The sequence below is a fragment of the Passer montanus genome, unplaced genomic scaffold (assembly GCF_014805655.1).
Source record: "Passer montanus isolate IOZ18808 unplaced genomic scaffold, ASM1480565v1 scaffold126, whole genome shotgun sequence".
NCBI lineage: Eukaryota > Metazoa > Chordata > Aves > Passeriformes > Passeridae > Passer > Passer montanus.
The window spans coordinates 1,046,515-1,060,649 of NW_024359388.1; the positions used below are offsets into that span (position 1 = coordinate 1,046,515).

The following is a 14,135-nucleotide window of genomic DNA, read 5'->3' on the forward strand; positions in this document are numbered from 1 at the left end:
TGCTGTGTCATGTCAGAGACTTAAATTGTAAGAGAAAATAAGTGTGAAGCTTTGGTACTAAGCCACATACGCTGACCCTTTTCTGTCTCTAAGTATTTTCTAAATTGGTCAGAGCTTTCTAGAAATGAAAAACAAAAGTCAAGCCAACAAGGGAGGAACTGCTCTGCCTGACTAATTTATACTCCAGTACAGCCAACACACTAGTACAGCCTTGTTCTTTTGGACATAAGGCAAAATGTTTCTGGCTAAGTATGTTATTTAAGAAGAACTTAATGAAGTTGTTCTCCAAATTGATACTGGAGCAGTTAGGATCTTGCCAGTTTTCCAGGATAGCAGAGCTCCAGCTACGAATATGGAAATTGTTCTTCTAGATCTGAGAAAACAATCTATCTATTCCAGCATCCAGAGTCCTGATCTGACCAGAACCAATCGGTTGATTGGTGATTGGTTGATGATTGGTTTGATCGATCAGACCAATTTGATGTGAAATCTCAGGAAGCCTTGGACCTTACATAAAGGTGCACTTTGACTCTTAAGTCATGAGAGGTGTTCTTGAACTCTGAAGCTTGTCAGTCTCTTCCTATGAGAAAAGACCTTTTTGTATTTCATAGTTTGTCATCCTTCTTGTGAAAAAGTGTAGAGGAGGGAATAGATGAGCATTACATGGTTATTCTTTCCTATAACAAGGGAAGTTTATTCATCAGAATCAATCTTGCATCATGGATTTTTTACAGAAGAGTTTGGGATGGAATATTTGTCAATTAATACTACTTTAGCCAAAACAGCCTTCTGTGTCCACTGGACTCAATCTTGCATCATGGATTTTTACAGAAGAGGTTGGGATGGAATATTTGTCAATTAATACTACTTTAGCCAAAACAGCCTTCTGTGTCCACTGAAGTACTGCTAAACGCATAAGGTTGAAGAAACATTCTTCATTGTAAATATTTTACAGTGTTCTTTTTTTTTTTTCTGTGCAAAGTCATATAGACTGAACTTGTGAAAAATTTGCTGTGTGCAGCTTGTAAGGACTGAACAGCAGTTCTCCAGTGTCTTCCAGACAGAAAATCAATTGTTCTATGTGGAGTAAAAGTCGCAGTAGCGCAAAAGCGATGGAAGAGGTTAAATAATTTTCAAACTGCACTGCTTGTGTCTTACGAATTGTTGCTGGGACAAAAGACCTGAAGTCACCTAGGAAACGTCTGAAAAATGTATTTGTGATTCCTTTACTGTAATTGACTGTAGGAGACTGGTGAAGGGTTATATATTTATGTAAAACACATGTAGCATCATAAATGAATTTGCATTGCAGAATTTCAAAAGATACTTCTATTCACAGAATTATATTTATTTTTTTTCTTTTTCCCAGGTTTAACAATCTGTGGGCACAACTGTCTCCTCACTGCAGAATGGATGTCTGCCAGTAAAATTGTGTGTCGAGTTGGACAGGCTAAAAATGACAAGGGAGACATTATTGTTACTACAAAGTCTGGTGGCAAAGGAACTTCAACTGTTTCCTTCAAACTGCTTAAACCTGAAAAAATAGGTATATTTCTTGTTCAAATCCACATCTATTTTCTTTGCTAAGAAAATATATGATTGAATGCCTCTTTGTCATTCAATGCCTCTATGTCATACATAAAATGTGTGTTTGGAATGGATCCACCTTAGGACAATATGCAGTTGTTTAGAAAATGCAGAGTATATAATTAAAATATCCATACATATATAGAGATAGAAACTCAGGGTATAGGTAAATTATTCCTTTTTCAATATCTTGATAAAATCCTCAGTGATGAATGAAAATTCGCCCTTTATTTTTCTTTATGGAATAGCTCTAAACTTCTGAAATTTTAGCAAACTTAATAACAGATCTGGTAATTACTCTTAAGTGTCGTAGATAAATACAAAATCTGGACCAGCTCATGAGCTTTACACCTAAATCCTGAACTGACAGTTAATCCTTTAAAGAAAGTTGAGTCCTCAGTGCCATTTCTTATTTGTAATTCAAACCATCCTGCAAGACAAAGTCTTAAGTATTTCTCATGAGATTCTTAACCATTGAAATTATTTTGCCAAGCAGTCTAGGACCTCTGCTTAACCTAGAATCCAGTCTAAATACCCTGTGGACTGAAAATGTTTCTCTCAGAACCCCTCATTGATGAGCTGGATAGTTATCTTTCTTAACACAAGAGTTCCCACAAGAACTGTTTTAGGCTTTTATTCTCAGCCCTTCAGTGACAGTTAAATAACATGTAATTTCTCCCAAGCTGCACTAATATCTTAATAATAAAAAGGTGAAATGTGTAAGTGCAAATGTTATACAGTGGAGGTCTTGGTGATGAGAGAGGAGAATTATTCTTTGAATATATGGGAAAGTGTGGGGATGCAGTAATTTCTGGTGGTGCAACTGATGGGTATGTTAAAGGAGGGTAAGGCCAAGGGTATGGCTGGCCCCATTTTCAGCTGAGATTCCAGAATGTATAGTGCCTCACCTTTTTGCACTGTCTGTGCTAAGGCACTGGAAGCAAAGTCAGTTCTCAGTCCTTGAAGTCATTTATCTTGGCACGTGGCCAAAGTTCAGTTACCTTTTGGATAGCAAATGGGACAGAAAAGGAATCTTCCCTAAAATATGCAAATGAGAAGACTTTCAATTAGTTGCTCTTTCGAAAGTAGCAGATAACAAGGTTTGTACAGAAACCAAAATACTTGCAGGAATGAAAATACTAATACTTTGTGGTCAGGAAAAAGCTTCTAATGTACGTGAAACTGTGCACTCTGCAAAAGGATAGTGTTTGATGCCCAGCCATGAATACCTTTTCAGCAGCTATAATAAAATAATTTAGCATAATTGCATCCAGGTTGTTTTGCCATGTATCTTTCAATATATTACCTAGGCATGCATTTTATATTTATCAGGATTTTTCAAATTAATTCAGTATGTTAGAAGTTGATGGTGCTGGACTGCCCTTGTTGTTTTAAGGATCTGTGCTTTGTTTTCTCTAGGTATCTTGGATCAGTCTGCTGTCTGGGTGGATGAAATGAACTATTATGACATGCGCACTGACAGGAACAAAGGGATTCCCCCCTTGTCCTTACGTCCAGCTAATCCGCTTGGTATTGAGATAGACAAGTGAGTACCAAGTGCCTTTAATCCCCTTTTTTAGTGGTTTTCTCTATATGTGTCTTTGTGAATTCCAGGAAAGTTTAATGGTTTGCAGGGCAGGGAAGGATTTAAAAACACATGCATCTATTAGCTGCTAGTATTCTATTTGGTACTCTGACTTGTTAGTGGACATTGTATCCTGCTTCATAATCCTCTATTTTGGATCATCAATTAGAACTGTAGATAATCTAAAAGCCTGGTATATTGAACCCCAGTGATGTTTTGATTGTGAGGATTGGTAAATAACCTAAGGCTGCAGATTTATACATTGTAGTTACGGAGTACCTACTGTTGCATTTGAGTTTCACGGGGCTTTTAAGGATATTAGATTGCTATCTGTTGTTAAAATTGCACTGTAAAATGTGATTTATTATGCCACATCAGCTAGTTTATTTTATTGAAATACTAATACTGTTTTCCAGCACACAGTCTTCATTACTTTAGTTCTTAAGTGTGGTGAAATTTATGACTTTTTTGTCTGAAATAGTAACTTTATAGTGAATGATAAATGGAATTAGGGGCCTTTAAATGGGACATTTCAAACCTGCCCAACTCTTAGAAATAGCATCAGGAATACTTCTCTCAATCAAGATACCAGCTCTACCAAACACAAGGCTATTTAAAATTAAACTATTACGAAGGTCTCATCTGCTGAATACTCTTGTTTGTGAGGGGAAGTGCATTGGGAAAAATCTGCAGTGTCCATTCTTACCTTGTTCTGATGAGAAAGCTGCACTTTCCCAAAATCCATATGGGATTTCTAGTGGATCCACTCCACCTTCCAGCCTCTGGTTGTGCGTTTCTTTCTTAGTTTGAATATATATTTTTCTTTCTTTTCAAAGTACTAACCCAATTTTTTGTAATAGATTGGAAATTTTATCTGTTAAAGTATTTTTCTTTGGTGTAACAGGTAATTCTTTCATTTTCCTTAGTTTTCCAAACCCTGACAAAATGTGGACCTTCATACTATGGATAGTATTCCAATGTGTTACTAGAAAACTTTCTGTCACTCTTCCACTCTCCCTCCCCTTTATGTAAATTTAAAACCCCATAACAATCCATTTTACCACTGTGCTACACAGCAACTAGCAGTGAGTGCTTTGTTAGCTGATTCTCTTGAGTTGCTACTTATAGTTAAGACATTGTCCATATGATAGATTAAGAATTATCATATAGAAACTTAAACTGCATTAGTTTAGGATTTGCTTAATTTAGAGTTATCTATTTGGATGTTTGTTCAATAGAAAACCAATCATGTTAAATTTAGAATGTTTTTTCCTGAAAGCATTATAAAATGTGTTACTGAAACGTAAAGCTTTGTTTGCAAATAAATAAATCGGAAACATGTGGATACAGCTAGGAAATAATCTTTTGTAGAGGGAGGGAATTGGGAGATCTTTGGGCAAGCATATCAAGCCTGGTTCATTGTTCTTGATCTTCCAGGTTCATTGCAGGAGAAGCAGGAAGATTATGGCAAGCACCAGTTTGAGAGATGTATCACTGAGCAGTAAAACAAGTAGTTGTGTGGAGGAATTGAGGGGTTACATTGTGCAGAGGGGAAAGAGTGGAAAAGCCTGGTCTGCCCTTGTGCTAGTGTTGACAGCACAGTTCTGACTATAGATGAACATTCTGGGTTTAATTAAAGAATGCCTTCTCAATGGAAAATCTTCCATAATTTTCGTGATAAATTGGAGCAATGTGAGATTTATTTTCTATAAAATAAACTTTAATACCATACAGTTTAGCTAAACTCACAATTGAAAATACTTTACATATGGAATGGGTAAGTATTGAGAAGTTGTACAAGGTAGTGAAAAAAGGCAATTGTAAACTAAGAAAGACAGTGAATACGCAAAAAATTAGCAATAGCCATTACTAGATACAGGAATATTTGTCACTAGAAGTGATAGAAGTTGTTAGGATGCTTTAAAATAAAAGACATCCTAATATGATCCTAATAATACTGTTGGTTATGCAGAAAGAATATGTGTATGCAACATTATGGATCTCTCTTTTATTCATACCTTCGGTTTCTTTGAAGGTTTTCTTTAAACATGTGCAAATAGGTATGTATTTTTATTTTGAAGCTGAAGCATTTGGCATTGGTCTGGCTTGTTGGGATTTACAGCCCTTGCAGCCTGATGGCTGAAAAGGAAGGGAAAGGAGTGCCTTGTGTTGATTATGCAAATAGTGGTAAACAAAAGAAACATTAATTGAGAAGCTCAGGGACAAAAACAGTGAAAAACGGATGTGATAAAATGGAATAGGAATGAAGTATATATGAGCACACTGAAGAGAAGGCAGAGGAAGGTGATTAGACTACAGACTGCAAGAGAAAGAAGCCCTCCCTGTAGAAAGTGATTATCAGGTATTAGCAAATGATACAGAAAAGACAAGCTGCAGCAGGAGAATGATGTAGGGGTTTTTTTGAGTGATTTTTGTTTTGATTTTTTTTAATATGGGTGGGTTATACTTGGCTTTAAGAGTTCTTTTTGTGGCTAGCTGCAGCACGAGAATGATGTAGGGGCTTTTTTGAGTGATTTTTGTTTTGATTTTTTTTTAATATAGGTTATACTTGGCTTTAAGAGTTCTTTTTGTGGCTTTTTAAAACATTTTTATAGTACTTTGTCCAATTGAAATCTGTTTTAAAATTAATTGTAGCTTTTGAACCATTCAGGTGGATGCTTTCAAGGTGCTGCAAATGAGACCTTGAAATAAGAGAAAAAAAGACCTTGTACGTAATGAAAAGAAGAGCTTCAGTACAGCAGTTTGCTAAAGGCATGCACAGGGACAAAAAAAATTATTCAGACTCAGTAGATAGATGATAGGAGTTTAATTGGGAGTGACTGAGATTTAGATGAACAAAAGGTTTGAACTATGAATTAAGGGAAATATGTAATAGTGGGTCTGACATTCTAGTAATAATTAGAATACTGTCTATAGATACATTGTAGGAGTAACATAAATATACTCAGAATATGCACTGGAATTGTGCTTTCATATTTGTATTCAAATATTGCAAGGATGCAAAAAAGACAGCAATGTATATGAAGTCATCCTCCTGGCTGTTCTTTTACATAATCAAGGTATTTTAAATGTTACATACACAGTCAAAATATTTTAACTCCATGTGTATACATAATGTTCAGGCCATCATCTTACAGCCTGCAGGTTTAGCAAGTAGTAAGTGTACATAATTGCTGGCTGATAAGTTCTTCACATTTTCCAAATATTAGTTGCAGTTCCTGTATCATGTAACTAAGAATCTTACTTGCTAATTAAAAAAATCAATTCTATTATAATGAAACTTGAACTTGCTGGTCTGTGTGTTTTGGTGGTGGTGACCCTTGAAGTCACAAATGTGTTTGCACATGTTTGTTCTCCTCTCTTCCTAAAAGTTGTTCATTCATCTTCTAAAACAGAGAGCTGATCCAGTCAGATTAGGGTTTTTTGGCATTGATGTAACTTAGTGCCTATTGTGTTTATGCTGTGAGATATTCAATTCCCATCAGAAAATAGGTATTTAAAATACTTAATCTTTGAATTCTGGTTTTTAATATTTAGTATGGGGTAAAGTGATATACAAAGATTTAGTGTCCTATCACTACCTTTATGCTCACTTTCAGTTCAGAGCAGGTCTGTGCCATCTTCCTCACCAGGGAGTATTCCTTGCTGTTGTGTTATGCAGATGTAGCCAGGAATCCTTACAGAAACATTGAATCACAGAATCACAGAATTGTTACAGTTGAAGAAGATTTTCAAAGTCGTTGTTTCTAACTTTAGACCAATCCCCATCTTGTCAACTGAACCATATCCCCAAGTGCCATGTTCAGCCGTTTCTTGAACACCTCCTGGGGCAGTGACTACCACCTCCCCTGGGCAGCCCATTCCAGTGTCTGATGATCCTTTCAGGAAGAAATTCTTCCTGATGTCCAACCTAAACCTCAGCTGGCACAGCCTGAGGCTGTGTCCTTTGTCCTGTCCCTGGTTCCCTGGGAGAAGAGGCCATCCCCCACCCGGCTACACCCTCCTCCCAGACAGCTGTAGTGAGTCATAAGGTCACCCCTGAGCCTCCTTTTCTCCAGGCTAAACACCCCCAGCTCCCTCAGCAACATCTCACAGAAGTTAGTCTCCAGACCCCTCACCAGCCCCATTGCCCTTCTCTGGATGTGCTCCAGCACCTCAGTACTTCTTGAGTCAAGGGGCCCAAACTGGACACAGCACTCAAGGTGAGGCCTCACCAGTGCTGAGTACAGGGGGACAATCCCTGCCCTGCTCCTGCTGGCCACGCCAAGTGCTGATACAGGCCAGGATGGCACTGGCCTTCTTGCCCATATGGGCACACACTGGCCCCTGTTCAGCTGCTGTCAGCCAGCACCCCCAGGTTCTTTTCTGCCAGGCAACTTTACAGCCGCTCTGCCCCCAGCCTGTAGCTGCCTGGGGTTGTTGTGACACGAGCAAGGTTCAGCCTTGTTGAACCTCATACAGCTGGCTTCAGCCCATCAATCCAACCTGTCCAGATCCCTCTGCAGAGTCTCCCTATCCTCCAACAGATCAATACTCCTACCCAAGTTGTTGTCATCTGCAAAGTTAGAGTACACGCAATGTCATTGTCCAGATAATTGATAAAGATACTGAACCAGACTGGCCCCAGTACTGACCCTTAGGGGATCCCAGTAGTGACCATCCAACAGCTGGAGGTAACTCCATTCACCACTACTCTCTAGACACAGCCGTCCAGTTTTTAATCCAGCAAAGGGTACACCTGTGCAGGAAGAAAAGTGTACAGAGTATTTGTCTCAGTATGAGAAATGTGGAACTTGGTGTGAAAATTCTGACCTTAGCGCACGGCCATCCAGTCTTTAATCCAGCAGAGTACACCTCTGCAGGAAGAAAAACAAGTGTGCAGAGTAGTTGTCTCAGTATGAGAAATGTGGAACTTGGTGTGAAAATTCTGACCTTAGCAGCAATGTGGCAGTACTTTGATTTGTTTTAGCAGTTTAGAGCTGTTACAAAAGCAGGTTGGTAACACAAGATCATTCAGAATTTTGTATGGTTCTGAGAGAGATTATGTCTTGTAGACACTGGTTAAATATGTTGATGGAAAATTTAGATCTACATTATATTTGTGAATGAATTGCTGCTCTGATGTACCACATGCTTCCTCCTCCTGCATGGTAAGTCTTTGTTTAACTAAGGGTTCCCTGACTCCTTTAACTACTCTGTCAGGCTAAGAAAATTCATTCTCTGTAAAACAGTAACATCAGTCAGACCTAGTGATGGTTAGAAAATTTTTGAGTAGTGTTTGTTGTTTTGCATGTAGCAGAGGTCACTCTGGTGGATCCATCTCGTACATGAAAGCAAAGGCTGACATGCTAAGTACATTCCACATACTTCTGTATCCACCCACTCAATACAGATGCTTCCCTCTTCCCACGCCAGCTTCCAAAACAGTTCGTTCTGGAGAAAGAAACAGATGATCTTACGCTGCCACCTAATGGTAAACGTCAACTTGCTACCACGAGATAGGAAAAGACTTTCTGGAGGCTGAGATGTTTATTTTTAAATGGCTTGCAAGAAAAGGAAGTAAATTCATCATTGAAAGTGATGGGTGTGTGGAAACTTGATCACAGAGATGCATGCAAAAAAATTCTGAAACCTACAAAAGAGAGTTGCAGTATAGTCCTAGCTTTATGATATCAAAAAATAAAGTAGCACTTACTGCTTGTTAGGTTGATGCATCAGCTGCAGCTACCAGCCTATAATTTCATAGTAGATTTCTCTTACCACATTGTGCCAGTTCTAAAATACAGTTGCCACTTTGTTTTCATATTTCTACTGAATCCAATGCTACTAGGGAGGAATTGCCAGAGTACATGCTTGCCTTGTTGCTATTGGAGAGACCTTTGTTAGCACCTTCTGATTTCTCATGTTTAGTCTACACCAATGTCCCTTACGCTGATCTTTTTGCATGCATTATTAACACAGTACAGCTGGTACAAAGCCAGCTTGAAGGAGTCTGACTGGTACCAGACAGAGGGGGAGTGTACAGCAGCTCTAGCTGGAGCTTGTTTATGCTGGTTGCTATTCAGAATCTGTGTTTATTTAAAGTTGCTCCTTTTGACCTTTTGTAAACTCCTGTGGAACTGAGCTTCAAGTTACCTTTTGCTGTCTGTATCTTGCTTGGGAACGCACCTTTAATCTGCAAATATTGTCATATATGCTGAAATTATTACTATAAGATCCTGAAGTTCTGGGAGCAAAACAAATTTAACAGAAAAATTGCTACTTACTGAACTGCGTTCATTGTCAAGCTTTGTTAATTAGTATCTGTTGCACCCTGTTGCTCTTAGTTGGTTGTGACTGCTTGGAGGCTGTGATTACCCATGGAGATTTCCAGCTAATCTCCGGAGAATATAAATGCTGTGTATGGACGCAAGTTCTGTAGTAGAATTTGTAAGAGCCCATGAATCCCGTACTGTTAAATTAGGTTTATTGCTATTAGTCTATACAGAGCCTGAAGTTTGAACTAGTGCAAGGAGGGACTTCTGTTGATGGGCACTTGTGGTACAAGTGAATTGAACACCTGTTTTGAATCCAAAGTAAATGTGCATGGCCTTTACATGGAAGCAAGGACCACTACATCTAATGTTGTATGACTCTATTAACTATACTCAGCATGTGATTGAGGGAAGTGAAAGTGTATAGTGGCTTGTAACCAAATGTATTTTTATTATAATGCTCATTAATATGACCACTATGTGAAATCTCAATTTCTTTTGTATTTAAAACTGCTGCTGAAACATAAATAAGACTATTTTAAAATGTTAACTATAGGTCAAGTATCAGATCTAATTCTATTCTAGGTAAAATAGTGTGCCAAGCAGAAAGTACTAGTATACAAATTCAGTATGTGTACCTTTGCTGAAATTTGTAAAGGTAGTGTAATACTTGGGGTTGTCAAGGGTGGTAAGCTTCACTCTTCTTTCTCTGAGATTTTCTGGATTCAAATTGTGGTTCCCAGTTTCTTTTACAGTGATTACTTTTAAATAATGATTAAGTATTCTTCATGAAGTGATTCTTGTATAATGAGCAAATCAACAGAGAAATTATTTACAGTTTAATTGCATGCCATCATGATCTAAGCTTTTGCTACTGGTTCATCTTCACCCTGTAATGCTGGAAAGAATAAACCAGAAGTACTTTCTCAAGCCTCATATGGGCCTGTTTATAAGTAAACAGTAAGCAAGTTTTCATGAGAAATACTTCCAAAACCTGACTTATTGAATTTAGTAATGGAAGTTAATGAAACAAACTTGTATGTATGTGGAGTCAGTCTTCTTTTAGATGCATCTGGCCAGACATTCTAGAAATACAGTTGCTTTCAGTGTGAGCATTTTAGTGTGCACTTAGTTTTGAAGACAGCTGTAGCAAGTCTGTATGTAGCAAGCTGTAGCATATCTGTTAGTGGGAAAACTACTGGTAAAATGTACAATAAAAATAAGGGTACTAAACCATACAGTATAACATATTGTTAACATACCTCACACATTCACATTCATGTTTCTAGTCTGTTGTGACTATGTCTAAAATATGTCTGTGCAGATAAAAGCATTTATGGTTTTACACAAGTACATCTGCTGGAAAAAAACCTCCTAATAACTTTTCAAGGCAGCCAAACATCAAACTGAAAAAAATTTCCTTCATTTGTGTCCCTCTGTCTGTAGACAAGATTCATTTGCAGTAATTGATTACAAGTCTATCTTGGTCTTTATACATATATATGTATGTATGTATGTATGTATTAAAAAATAGTTTTATTTTTCCCCCTAGGAATTGTATAGCTCATGCATAGGCTTAAATTGTCATGCATATCCCTTACAAACCTGCAGTTATGAGTAGCATTTGGTATTGGCATATTTGAGTGGATGTGCTTTTTGTATTATATCTGTCTCTTGATTTTGGAGAACATTGGAAATTCTGAAAATATGAGTGAAATTACACTTCTGTATTGATTGCATTCACTTAAATAGTGCTTGGACAGAATGTCTAAGTCTCTCCCAAAAACTCAAATTTGTTTTCTCGGTTTTGTTTTTCTAGCATTAAAAAATGCAGCTGTCCACAAAGATGTCACCATGTGTGGATCAAATAGAAATGTTTTTTTGTACAGTTGTACTGTGTATCACATGTGAAGTGCTATCCTTCAAGTTCATGTTCCTACTGGGCATTTTTGACTAATTGGAGGGTAAAATAAAGTATCTTATATTGTCTTTAAATGAAGAATAAATTGAAACTTTCTTCTTACATCCATCAACACTTTCTGCTTACTGTCATTCATGAAATTTAAGGTCATTGAAAATCCTGAATCTCACTACTTCTGTCTTAAGTTTTATTTTAACATCATCATTTTTTAATTGAACACAGGCGGATGTTGGGACCCTCATTTTTTCCTGCTGCAGTTGTTTCTCACACTATTTTCCCTGTATCTCTACTTTTCATATCTGTCATCACTTTTCCCTGAATCTCAATTGATTTTTTTTTCTGGTTTTTAGAATGTATTGTTTCATGCCCCTGCTGTAATCAGGTGCTACTGATGAAAGACTTCTGTACCATGTCATTATGTACGTAGGTCCTTTGTACCTGCTTGTGCTAATGGCCATTTGGTATGAAAAGAAACTTCCAGGAAACAACTTCTCTCTATATAATTATACTTTTTAATGTGCCCGCCTTTAGATTTGTTTCACTTAATCTGCTGTTTGCTTTTTGTAATAAAAACAGCTTTAACTATCTTGAAATATGTTTAGATTAGAAAAAACTAAAACTAACAAATCACTGCTTTTGTGTCCATTTAAATGGCTTTCCCTGTGTGTTAAATGTAATTCTTTATAACTGACTCTGTATTGCTGCTCCCACCCAAGTTTTCTCTCAAATGCAAAGTATGGCAGATTTTCACTTACTTACAGTGTACTTTGTATAACAAAGCTCACCTAACTTGTGAGTATCAGAGAGGGACTTAATTGTCTTTTGAGTTGGATGTTGTGATCCAAAAATGAAATAGTAAATTTTTGGAATACATGAGAATATTTCGCTTGAAAGGGACATAAGTCCATCTAGTCCACCTGACTGACCCATTTAGGGCTGACCACAAGTGGATTTGTTTGCCACAATTAGTCTCTGAAGACTGGGATGCAGCTGGTGGTGAAGATGAGAGGAGGAAGTGCACCTGGTGATGTATTGAGTGCATGGTGGAATGAATATGGCCAAGTGTTGGGTGTGTGTCCAGACTGAGGGATGAAGGTTGTCGTGTTTTCATCAAAAAGTGCTTTAAATATTTTTATTATGCAGACTTAAAGTAAATGGAATAAATTTTCTGGATGAGTATCTTAGAAACTACTTACAGTTTTTAAAATGCTGTTGTAGAGAATCTGTTTTCACAAGGAATTGCTCACATGGTTTCTTCATGCATTTGTAAGACTGCATAAAAACTTAGAGAACCTAATGGCTGCCTCTTGAGATAAGTTGTTTTTCCTTTGTTTTATGTATGGTGAACAAACAGATCAGTGTGTTCTGTTTTGCAAGAGAATTATTTTAACTCAGTATTGTACTTTTTCCAGTGTTTGTATATAATGGAAGTATATTCTGTGTATCTCCCTTTCATGTTTCTGTTACTTCTGCTGCTTAGGAATCAATAGACAATACTTGTGTGAGATCATTTACAAGTTGCCAAAGTTCTGATGTCTTACCATTTTAAAGTTAAGTAGAAGCACTTTGTACAGACAAAATTTCTGTCTTATGTGTAATCGTGAAATCAAAATGGTAAAATTAATTTTGCTTAGAATAGATTTCAGTCTCTCCCAGACATGTTACATGTGTCTGTAATAGCAGATTTAATTTCAAGGTGAGTTACAAGTTAAGGTTCCCATCTTATAGGGAAATGATTTGGTGTTTGTTGTTAGTTTGAGTTTTTTGTGTGAATGTTTTAATTGTGAACAAGGTCTGTTTACAAGGCTATGTTTCACTGAAGAAATGAATATTCATTTTTCAGGGGCAGATTTCCTCAAAAAGATTTAGAGTCGCTGTTTCCTGGGATGAGCGCTGATTTCACAAGTGAAAACTTTTCTGCTGCCTGGTACCTGATTGAGAATCATTCAACAACAAGGTTTGTTGCTGTCATATAAGTAATTGTTTTAAATGCAAGTCGCTGATGGTATTTCGTTATGCAGTAGATGTGTCAGTGGTGGTTTGTGTGTAAAACAGTCACAATTGTCTCTGGTGTGTCTGCTTGGCCTGAAACATGAATCAACCAGTTTGCTTAATCTGCTTCTGAGAAAGACCTTGTTTGTAACCAGACCTAATTTATGATGGCTTTTTTTTTTATATTCACAACCCCCAATATCAGATGGAAGCTGTCTTTCTTCAAACTTTAGGAATCAAGAAGTTAACACGGCCTTGAGTGGAATCTCCAGGTGTTAAGTCATGAACAGAGACACAGGTTATAGGCACTGAACAGATTGCTATAATTGTTATTATCATTTAGGTTGTAGTTAACACTTGTGGAAAATGCTGTAGTAGCAGAAGTTGGACAAGCAAGTAGAATCTTTGAGGTAAATCCCTTAAAAATCTTGACAATTAAAATCTTAATTTAGAAATAGAGTTCATAGTATGTACTTACTATTTATCTATTATATAAATATATTTTTACATGTATAATTGAATTCCAGAACTCATACCTGCTATGTGTTCACATAATACTGGAAGCCATTTTCAATAGAGAAGATGAGCTTCATTTCTTGTTTTCAGCTAGATACTCCGATTGGTATTTTAATGGAAAATAAAATTTTACAAATTGTTTTAGTTTTATTTCCTACTAGTGGAAAAGGGGTGGGTTGCTTCTTGGTTTTGGGGGTGGGAGGATATTTAGTTTTTAAAGAAACAGCCGTTTACTATGCTTGGGAAATACTTAAATTTC

The 14,135-nt window shown here is 37.0% G+C and overlaps 1 protein-coding gene across 1 annotated transcript in view; it reads left to right on the forward strand.

Annotated features, from left to right (window-relative positions):
* The window catches only part of EXOC2 (exocyst complex component 2), a 114,552-nt gene that overhangs the window by 3,576 nt on the left and 96,841 nt on the right, over positions 1-14,135 (forward strand). The window contains exons 2-4 of the mRNA XM_039698474.1: positions 1,370-1,546; positions 3,007-3,133; positions 13,212-13,325. Coding sequence (XP_039554408.1) covers positions 1,370-1,546; positions 3,007-3,133; positions 13,212-13,325 — 418 coding nt within the window. The remainder of the gene's footprint in view (positions 1-1,369; positions 1,547-3,006; positions 3,134-13,211; positions 13,326-14,135) is intronic.